Source organism: Pelodiscus sinensis, chromosome 12 (assembly GCF_049634645.1).
Source record: "Pelodiscus sinensis isolate JC-2024 chromosome 12, ASM4963464v1, whole genome shotgun sequence".
Taxonomy (NCBI): Eukaryota; Metazoa; Chordata; order Testudines; family Trionychidae; genus Pelodiscus; species Pelodiscus sinensis.
The window spans coordinates 22,381,668-22,392,898 of record NC_134722.1 but is presented as its reverse complement, the minus strand read 5'-3'; the positions used below and the strand labels follow the sequence as shown (position 1 = coordinate 22,392,898).

Sequence of the window (11,231 nt, the reverse complement as noted above, 5' to 3'; positions counted from 1 at the left end):
TGTAAATACCCTGTATAAGCTCTCAGGGAGTATGTCTACACTAGCCCCCTAGTTCGAACTACGGTGGCTAACATAGGCATTCGAACTTGCAAATGAAGCCCGGGATTTAAATATCCCAGGCTTCATTTGCATATTCCCGGGTGGGCGCCATTTTTAAATCCCCTTAGTTCGAACTGACTGCCCGCAACTACACGCGGCAGTTTAAAGTTAATCCGAACTAAATCCTTAGTTCAGATTAACTGTTACTCCTCGTGGAATGAGGTGTAACAGTTAATCCGAACTAAGGATTTAGTTCGGATTAATTTAAACTGCCGCGGGCACTTCATTCAAACTAAGGGGATTTAAAAATGGAGGCCAGACGGGAACATGCAAATAAAGCCCGGGATATCTAAATCCTGGGCTTCATTTGCAACTCTGGTTGTCTGATTTGCCTACCTAGCTCAAATTAACAAGCTAGTGTAGACATACCCAGGTGTCTACCCAGCAAAGAAAATCCTGCAGTTGGCCTGTGCCAGATGACTTGGTCTCATGGGGCTCAGGCTGTGGGGCTGTTTTGCTGCTGTGTAGAACTTTTGGGTTTTTCCTGAAACCTGAGCGCTGGGACCTTCCCACATGTACCTTGTCAGAGTTCAGGCTCCAGCCTAAGCCTGGAAGTTTACAGAGCAATGAAACAGCTCCATAAGTCCAAGCCGAGCCACACGAACTGCAGTGGGGTTTTCTTTGCTGTGTAGATATCTCTTTACTGTGCACTCTACCAGTGGTCACCGTTTTAATACCTAAACTTGCATATTGCCTAGGCTGTAACTTTGTTCTCAGGGGCAAAGTTATTCATGTGCGTTACTGTTTGCACAACTGATTTTTTTAGATTGTAGTCTGAAAATGACGTGGGTCATGCAGGCCTGATCCCATGCCCGTGAAATCAATTGGCATTCTTTCAGGCTATGTCTAGACTGCAGGCTTCTTTCGAAAGAGGCTCTTTCGAAAGCATCTTTCGAAAGAGCCTCTTTCAAAAGATCGCGTCTAGACTGCAGGCGGATCTTTCAAAAGAGCAATCCGCTTTTTCGAAAGAGAGCACCCAGCGAGTCTGGATGCTCTCTTTTGAAGAAGCCCTATTTACATTCAAGAACGCCTTCTTTCGAAAGAGGAACTTTCGAAAGAAGGCGTTCTTCCTCGTGAAACGAGGTTTACCGCCATCGAAAGAAAAGCCGCGTTCTTTCGAAATTATTTCGAAAGAACGCGGCTTGAGTCTGGACGCAGGGGAAGTTTTTTCGGGAAAAGGCTACTTTTCCCAAAAAAACCCCTGAGTCTGGACACGGCCTCACTGATTCCATTGGTAGCACCAGTAGGACCATAAGCTTCCCCTATTCTATTCACTTTCCCTATTTTATTTTCACTGTAGGAAGGGGGCCCCAATTTTGTCATTTCCAGATTCAACTGCTTTACAGTACAACTCTAAGGCTGCTGGACTTGGTGATCAAGAACTTAGCTTACTGTACCTGCTCTGAACTTCCTTGCTGACTGAAATACATGGTCAGAAATAAATAACCAGCTCCCTGTTTTATTTTTTTAGGAAAAGCTAAGAGCTAAGAATGGTTGTAAAGATGTAGCTCATTTCATGGGCTTCTGTATCTGATTTCTAAAAACATACATTTTTTTTCCAAGAAAAACTTTTTGCAAAAATCAACATGTAAACAAAAAGCTACTTCTGTTTCATCAATTGTTTCATTCTTTCTTCCAGGACTTTTCACTTTCTGATAACTGAGACTGAGTGAAAGGCAGATCATCCTCTTCTGGAGCTCCCTCCTGGGGGTAGACGACAAAACACAACTTCTGTCCCCAGTATGTCATGGACTCTATGAAAAACACAAACTCCCTTTGTTAATGTGATGATTATTTGAGTCCTCTCAAACAGTCTCCGATGTGAGCCTATATACATGCTGTTTACGCAAGTCCAAGTACAGTGAGGTTTACCCCATCACACCATATTATTACTCTTTTCAAGTTAAAATGGTGAATTCATTTTTTTGAAAGCATTGAGTCTTGGGAGGCTAAAGGCTCTAAAGGAGTTAGGCACACCATTCCCACTGACTTTCATAGGGTGGAAGGTTTCTAACCTTTCTAGAATCCTTTGGACATTCTAGCCTTAAAGCAAATTGATTTTTTGAAACCTTAAAGAGTTTGTTCTAGTTAAGACATATGACCCATGTGTAATTTATTTTCATGGAAGTAATAGATCCTAGCTTTCCTGTCTTATGCCTGTCAAACAATTATTCAACAATGTGGGAATTCTGGTAGTACTTTGGGCTGTATGTCAGTAATATGCTGGGGGACTGAATATATTCAAAAGTAGGGCGGGAGTGGGATAGAGCTAACGTCTGATTCAGCAAGGCACTAAAAAAGAGTTAGTTTATTATTTATGTAGCACTTGAGTTCAATGAGACTTACTTGTATGCTTACAAATACTCTCCTAAATAAGTGCTTTGCTGACCAGGCCATACATAATAAGTCAGCTGGAGAAATAGAGCAATGTGCAATGTCAAAAGAAAGAGCAGAACACACATAAAGGCAGGAGAATTACAGTAACCTAAATTAAAAAGCTGCAGCATCATAAAAATAAAACTTGAAATTTCTTGCTTCGCCCCAGAGCTGAATATTCATAGTCTAGCTGAATGGAGTATGTCAGACCGGCTCAGCTTACACCTAAAGGAGCTGGCAGTAAATCCAGGCTATTTTTATCTGGATACCATTATGAAACAATTTCAGTAAGGTTCCTTTTTTAATATTTCCACAATGTAAATGCCATTCAAACCTTTGCTAAATTTCAGAATTGTTTTATTAATGATAGCACTTTTGTATATGGGATGTCAGTTTCTTTGCAGAAAAGAATGAGGAAGTTACTGGTGGTTCTCTGTGTTTTACTGGCAGTCACATGCTAGCTACGCCTCTTCACCACTATCTCTTGGTTTTTTGCTTTCTCTAGTGTGTTGATTTTTTTTTATTTTTCTCCATATTTCATAGTCTGACCTTAGCATCCTTATTTCTTATCCAAAAGTTAAGTACTGAATATCCGCACATTTCAGAGACCCCTCATTCCTTCTGTGCATAGGTTTAAGGTCTAAAAGTTGTCAGGGGTATCTTTATCAATAGGCAGTTTTCCCACGCTCAGTTATAAATTTGATGGTCTCTTGTGCACATGCCCCACATTTGCCTGCTTCCAGCTTTATATTGTGTATGGGCATGAAGACAGTTATCTTTCATGTGAATTAAAAAATTGCAGTAACATCTAAACACCTTGCTCAGCAAAATCCTGTTCAAAGAGCTCTGCATAGCTGCATAATTTAATGGTAGTGTTGGTGAATGCCACACAGTCACTGGGACCCTATAAAGATTGGTGGCAATGTAGACCTGAAAGGCTGAAATAAATTCCTACATGTACATCAACAAATAGTGAGGCTGAATGAATGAACTGTAATGTATTCTTACCAGTTAACCTATTTACACACTTTGGTTTATTTCTCCAATACACTCCGAGAAAAAACACAGGCACTCCCGTTAATATGATAATTAGTCCAATTCCACAGACCACTGGCTCCGAATAGAAACTGAAGATCAGTAGAAATGCCCAAAATAGCAGGTAAGTGACTGGAATAAGGAGATTCACCTAAGAAAGGAGGGAAGAGAAGAGACATGTACAGAACTGTAACAGCATTCTGCAAGTATCAGGGGTAGCCGTGTTAGTCTGGATCTGCAAAAGCGACAAGGAGACCTGTGGTACCTTAGACTAACAGATGTATTGGAGCATAAGCTTTCGTGGGCAAAGACCCACTTTGTCAGATGCATGTTATGTCACGCATCTGACAAAGTGGGTCTTTGCCTGCAAAAGCTCCAATACATCTGTTAGTCTATAAGGTGCCACAGGACTCCTTGTAGCATTCTGCAAGGTATACAGGGGAGAGACAGCGAGGGCTAGTGGATAAGGCAATGAACTGGGAATCTCAAGTCCTGGCTTCTACTTCTAGCTCAGGCACAACCCAGCTGTGTGACCAAGGCTTCGCATCACTGGGTCTGTTTCCCATCCTCTGTCTGTCCTATCTTTGTAGACTGTAACTACCACTTGCCAGGGCATGTCTCTTGCTATGTGTTTGTACAGCACTACCCTAGTAAACATCTTAAATATCAACCAACAGTATTTCAAGGTCTGATGAGGGATTTGCTGTGGTTGGCACATTCTTTAAATTGTTAATAGGAAGACAGAAGAGCAAAGAAATTTGGCTTAAATATTTTCACCTTGATAGGTCTGAAGATTTTGGGTTTCTTCCAGCGCAACACAATCAGGCCTATTATTGTCACTCCATAGCAGAGGTAGTTAATAAATGACACATAATTAATTAATGTGTACGTGTCTCCAACAAGCATGATGATAATAGTGGTCAAACACTAAACAAGAGAAAAGCACATTCTTATTTGAGTCAACACCAGAAAAAGCTGCTTTAAAACAACACATACAACAACAAGCAATTAAGTTCCTTTTATTTACATCCCATGCTGGGTGTTGCTACTGATTCTTATGAATCTGTTTACTACATAAAAAGTGTGCCACAAAAATCAGGATTGAATGGAGATTCTGGATTTGTTTTGTTCATGTTGAAATCAGGTGCCTATAGCTTTACTTACAAGAATGCACAGAGAATATTCCCTGAACTGATGCTGCTAATCATGGTCCTGTAGTAATGCCTGTGCATACTCTCAGAGCTTTCCTCACTAATTACATGAATGACTCTGACAAGCACTCCAATTCCAGTGTTCAAAAGGGCCTAAAATATAACCTTTGCATGTGCAGAACCTCAAGTACCCATCACGAGGATTTCTTTTACAGTGTTTTTGGGTAAATCTGATGACCCAGGTCAAAGAGTGGCTAAGGACACATCAGAAGTGGAAGGAAATGGCCTGGATATCCCCAAGAGGTAATGTGAAGTGAAGAAGAAATGAGCCAGGGTGGGTGTAACTCTTCCTGTTTTTTCTACAAAGTGACTGTGCATTTTAATGGCCAAATGACGAGCTTAAGCCCACCATCTTGATGGCTGTGCAGAATCCTGAACTGAAACTCCAGTGATATCTGCTGCATGGGGGGAGGAGGAAATGGGCAAGATGAGTTTGCAGCCTGTGCACTATGAACCTCACCCCAGGGACTTCCATTTTAGCAACTGAGATATCTAAGGGAGTGTGGCGCATTGACCTTGAGGGCACCTGCTGCATCCCTGGGGCTGCTATGTGATTAAGGTACTTTGCCATTCCTTTTCCTCTCCTGAAAGGAAGTGCCAGCTGAATGCTCAGCATAATCCAGATGCTACAGCTGTTCATAAAAACCTTGGCTGAAGGCACACTTGGTGACACACTTCAGAAAGCAGCAGCACATCTGCAATGTGCCATCGCTGAAGAATGTTCAGCACCAATTTTACCTCTGCACTATACCAACAATCTTTGTGAAAGGGCCTGATCACATACCCCTCTGCTCCCCGACAGTACCTTTCCAGTTTTTGCACTCCATAATCTATAAGATCAGGGGAAGAGGATGCTGATGGACAGTAAGACCAATGAAGGTGACTGGTTTTTAACTGCAGAATGGTGGGTGTAATCTGAATTCCCAAGCAGTGTCTTTCGGTAACTTTACCTACCACATTTCTTCTCCTTCCTTTGCCTGAATTGAAGCTTGTTCTAGCTTCCTAATGAAGTCAATGGGGTTTTTAATCATGATGTCAGAGGACACAGACTAGATCCTATGTGCTGCAGGTGTAACTATGCTAGAGAACAGAGCACTTACTGTGCAAGCTTTTAATGGCTTCACTCCACCAATTTCTGTTGTGTGTTATTTTTTAAAGCTGCTTAACTCTATGTCAGGACTTCTGGCAAAATTAAACTTGTCTGTTATGGGAAAGGATGGATTTCTTGTAGGCAAACATTCTGTGGTTAGTACATTACTTTGTTCCAGGTGACCTGTACATAGTATAAAGAATAAAAGTTTTAGCTTTTCTTTTCTTTTTTTCCCAGCCAGTGGGTCACACAGAAAATGACCTAGATCATTAATCTTTTTAGCATCACTATTGTTTAGAAACGGGCAGATGGCTTGTGGAAATTTCCATGCATCAGCTTGCTTATTTGCACTTGCATTCTTTGTGAGTAACACTGTGTAATGTTGTTTTATGGGTCTGATTCTGAGAGTCCTGAGTGCCCCCACTTCCCACTAACATTAGCCAGGAGTTAGGGATGTGCAGCCGATTCCAGAATGGGACCCAATTTTGGTAATTATGCCTTGCTAAACCTAGGTTTTTCACACCTCTTTTGATTACATTTGTATCTGTATTACTCAAACCTATGTGTATTGTATTATCATACAAATAATCTAAACAAAAACATATTATCCTCTAAATTCTAGAAGTGGAGCACCTGCGGATCCCAACTTCTCTCGGGGGTTGGCTCTTCACTCCTGTGAGCCTTCTCTCTGCTCAGATTCCTGTTTCCCATGACTAGCTGGTTTTGTGACTGAAGGTGGGAGGCTCTCATGTGCCACTGGCACAAACAATAATGCTAGAGACCCACATGCCTCACTGCGCTGCAGCTGCTAACGTGAGTCCCTGAGGCAGTGGTTCTCAACCTATTAATCATGGTGGGCCACAGGTTGAGAACCACAGCATCCCCCCCCCCAACCTCCCTATGCACACTGATGTCCAGTGCCCCCAGTCCAGCAACCCCGTCATAGAATGGTGCCAGGAGTGGAGCCCTAGTGGCAGGGCTTCATAGCAGGGCCCCTGTACCTTGTTCTGTGGGAGTGGGTGGAAGCTAAACTGACACTAACAGCAACCCTGACCTCTGCCATTAGGGCTGCAGCAGCCCCAAAACTGGACGCTGTTGCATGGGGCCATGCAGCAACTCCAACCTGACCCTGCTACCAACACCGATCCTGACCCCCTGCTGTGTAAAGCTGGGCAGAAGTCCTAACCCCAGACCCTGCTGTGTGGGGCCAGGTGGGTGGTAGCCTTCACCCCAACCTTCGACTCTGCTGCGTGGCAGCCCTAACTCTAGGTACCGCTGCCCTTTAGCACACTGCTAGGTTGTGGGATGAGACTTACTGCCCTAAGGGGATCTTGAGACTGTGGAGAGACTCATCATGGTTTGAAGCAGTTACACTAGAACATAACGGCTACGTCTACACTGGCATGATTTTCCGCAAATGCTTTTAATGGAAAAGTTTTCCATTAAAAGCATTTGCGGAAAAGCACGTCTAGATTGGCACGGACGCTTTTCCACAAAAGCACTTTTTGCGGAAGAGCGTCCGTGCCAATCTAGATGCTCTTTTCCGCAAAAAAGCCCTGATCGCTATTTTCGCAATCGGGGCTTTTTTGTGCAAAACAAATCTGAGCTGTCTACACTGGCCCTTTTGCGCAAAAGCTTTGTGCAAAAGGACTTTTGCCCGAACGGGAGCAGCATAGTATTTCCGCAAGAAGCACTGATTTCAGACAATAGGAAGTCAGTGTTCTTGTGGAAATTCAAGCGGCCAGTGTAGGCGGCTGCTTTTGCGGAAAAACTTGCCAGTCTAGACACAGCCGACATGTATCAATATCATGTAATGCTGCCATCTGATTTGCTCTGGATGCTCTCTACCTTGATTGCCTGGTTTGGTGGCAGAGCACCTGAGGCTGATGGGATCTGAGCGTCGGTGACACTAAGGTGATAAGAGCTATTTAAGGACCCTGTTGACAACTTGGTTGGCCCCTTTTTTCCCTTCAGATACTTTCTTGAATTTTGAGAGTGGAGGTTGTCGGTCTTTTGCCTCTGATGACTCTCATGGGTGGGCAACTGTGCCGTGCAAAATACTTGGGGAAAATTTCAAAACATGTGACCACAGGCATAGGTGCTGGAGCACCTACAGGAAAAAATGGTGGGTGCTGAGCTCCCACTGGCCGCCCCTCTACCAAACTGCCAGCCTCTCCTGCCTGCCAGAAGGCTCTGCCAATCAGCCCTTCCCCCACCTTCCCAGTGCCTGCTGAGGATCAGATGTTTCACAGTCTCAGGAGATGCTGGTGTGGGAAGGAGAGAGGAGGGAGGCACAGTTTGCTTGGGGATAGGGGGCAGAACTGGGGGTAGGAAGAGATGGGGAAAAGGTGGGTAGGGATAGGGTGGGGGGCAGGAAGAGACTGGGGGGCAATAGCAGCATGGGAATTGGGCCTTGGGGAAAGGGTGGAGTGGGGCGGGAGCCTGGGTGGAGTTGAGAGGAACCTCTACCCTCCCGGGCAGATTAGAAGCTCGGTGCATATATCCTGTTTTGGCCTTGACAGTCCCTTTTCTAAGCCCTGGCCTAGCCGTCCCAACTTGTTTGGCAAAAGTGGGCATCAGCCAGCAAGAACAAACAGGACGAACACCCACTTTTGTCAAAGAAGTAGGGTGCAAAGAAACTTGGAGTAAGGAGCGAGCAGCCATGCCAGCTCCACACAGTGAGGGAGGCAGACTCTGTCAGGGGGCAGGCAGGGCTTAAGCAAGCAGTAATACCAGCCTTTGGGAAATATGATCTAGATCAGGGGTGGGAACCTTTTCTGGGTCAGGGACCAATGACCCACAGAAAAATCAGTTGGGAACAGCATACAAATGAGAAACAAAAACACCCCTACCCCCCCCCCCCCCACAAGCATGGACTCCCCAATGTTGGGGGGAGCCTCGTACCTGAGGGGCTGGATACAGCCCCCAGGGCTAGGGTTCCCACCCTGGAGCTAGAATCATAGAACCTTGGGGTTTGATGGGACTGCAAGCATCAGCCAGTGTAATCCCATGGCAAAGTGCAGATTTATGGTGTCTAACCCATCCCAGACAGATGGCTATCCAGCCTCCTTGTGAAAACCTCAGGTAAAAAAACTTCCATGGTTTGAATCTATCTAGCCCTGCACAAGGCACTGGTTATCTTACTAAGTCCTGCACCCCAATGAAATAAACTTTGACATGGTTTGAATTCCATTCACTTTGCACTACTAGCCACCTTGTTTAAACACCCAATTCTGAAAAGGCATGGCAACAACATGGTAATCTTCTGAGCCCTTAACAAACCCTCTCTTAAGTGCACAGGCTAGCTTAATTTAAAAATCCTGATGCATTAATTAGGTTTGCTGAAAGTCTGTTATTGTGACTCCTTGCAGCATATTATTTTTATAGTATTATTCATTAAGAAAGTAATATTGCAGAGCAAAACTTGGTACATCCTGAGATGTAAAATAAGCCCCTACTCCTGAATGACTCATTAATATGCAGTGCAGCTTCTGTAATGTACACTCTAAATCAGAGGGAATGTTTTCTACAAACTGGGTATCTGGCATTTGTTTGATTTGCCAGTTCTATTCTGCACAGAGAGTTTGCTTATGTGCTGGCTGTTTCACAAAGTGATAGTCACTGATACCCCGCACATCACTTGAGCTGATGTATTTTTTTTATGGACAAAGGGACTTTACTTCCTCTCCATCAGTCTATACTGGTGCTGGAACTCTTTTGGCAACCCACACAGATGGCATAGGGCAGCTCAACCAGAAAACATTCCCAGGCATTGAGATATGTGGATGTATAGGGGCATGAAAGTCTGGACAGAAAGGGTGCCAGGGCACTGCCACCTTCTGGCAAAATTGTGATTTTCGTAGAAATATAGATGATACAGAAGGATTACTGAAAAAAATATAGGGGTGCAAGGGTGCTGACAGACTTGCTAGGCCCCTGGGCAAGCGTGGGGGGCCAGCTCTGTGCTCCCAGAAGTGGCAGGGACTTGTATGGAAGGGATGGGACCCTCAGCACCCTCAGGAGCATGCTGCGGACCCTTCCTGCCAGTCCTTGATGCCACCTGGAGTGTGCCACCCAGAATTTGGCAGCAATTTAAAGGGCCTGGGCCTCTGGCTGCTGCAGTAGCAGCAGTGGCTTCCAAGAGCCCCAGGTGCTTTTGAATTGCCAGGCCCTGGGGCAGTTGCCCCTTTTTCCTCCCCTGTCGGTGGGCCTGTAGGGGTGGGCTGCAATAGCAGTACTGTTACAGCTGGCAACACACTGGGGCTATGTCTACTCTGCAGGCATTTGCTGGCAGAGAGTATGCTAATGAAGTGCTTATTAGCATTTGTTGTGCTGTCATTTGCATATTCTCTGCTGATGCTTTTTGCAAAAACAAGAGGTATAGATGGATCCGTTTTACACAAAAACCCCTTTTTGTGAAAGATCCTGTTTACTTCCTTTTTTGAGGCATAAGCGATATTGCGCAAAAGGGGTTTTTTTGCGCAAAATGGACCCATCTTACTGCTTGTTTTTGCGCAAAAACCTCTTGCGTCAAAAGCATTGGCAGAGATATGCAAATGACAGCGCAACAAATGCTAATGAACACTTCATTAGCATACTCTCTGCCAGCAAAAGCCTGCAGTGTAGGCATAGCCTGGGAGAATAACCTAGCCTATGGGTGCACATCCTGGCTGTGCTGAAGTCAAGTTGACTACCACTGCAATGCAAAAGCCCCTCATTGACTGCAGTAGGGCAAGATTTCAGCCAATGTGCCTAAGGGGGATTTTCATGTTTACAGTTATTGAAGCATGACAAATATAAAATAAATTATAACTGCGCATTATAGTCATAGCCTTTTAGAACCCTAATGAACTCTGGAAGGAAGTGACCTTGATCCCCAAAGACATGATGTGTAATGGAGAAGCAGAGAGTTGGGGGGATATAATAATTTTTCCTACAAGATGACTATGTAGACTTTTTTAAGACCAAATGCTAGGCTCAACCCCACAGCCTTGCTACCAATTCAATATGAGTAACAACTTAATGGAAATTACAGCTGTAAGGTAAGTACATGTTGCATAAAACAAATCAAAATCCTTCCTTTTGTGTAGCCTTTCAATGTAATTTGGAACCTCCTTGTTTTACCCAATGTGTTCAGCTGGTATATGCTTCTTTTGAATCTGTTACGCTGATCTTTTCAACTCACTTTCTATACAAGGCCAAGTAAAGACAGCCTGATTCTCCAAGGCTCAAGTTATCACTACACAGAGCATCTAGTTTTACTGAGCAACAAGTAGCATTTAGCTCAGCACTGGGCCTAATATGGCCATTAGCTCTAAACTAGCCCCGTGGAGTGGAATTAGCATTGACTGCGGGGAGATTTTTCTCCACATTAACCGTTTGCAGGGAGATGACAGAATCAGGAAAAGGGTTCACAATTT

At 44.3% G+C, this 11,231-nt stretch overlaps 1 protein-coding gene across 1 annotated transcript in view; it reads right to left on the bottom strand.

Moving 5' to 3' along the window:
- Positions 1-1,303: 1,303 nt before the first annotated feature.
- Positions 1,304-11,231, bottom strand: part of SLC7A10 (solute carrier family 7 member 10) — a 101,657-nt gene continuing 91,729 nt past the window's right edge. Inside the window, exons 9-11 of the mRNA XM_006114933.4 lie at positions 4,288-4,437; positions 3,484-3,661; positions 1,304-1,853 (exon numbers count right to left, since the gene is read on the bottom strand). Of these exons, the coding sequence (XP_006114995.1) occupies positions 1,723-1,853; positions 3,484-3,661; positions 4,288-4,437 (459 nt within the window). The 3' untranslated portion in view covers positions 1,304-1,722. The remainder of the gene's footprint in view (positions 1,854-3,483; positions 3,662-4,287; positions 4,438-11,231) is intronic.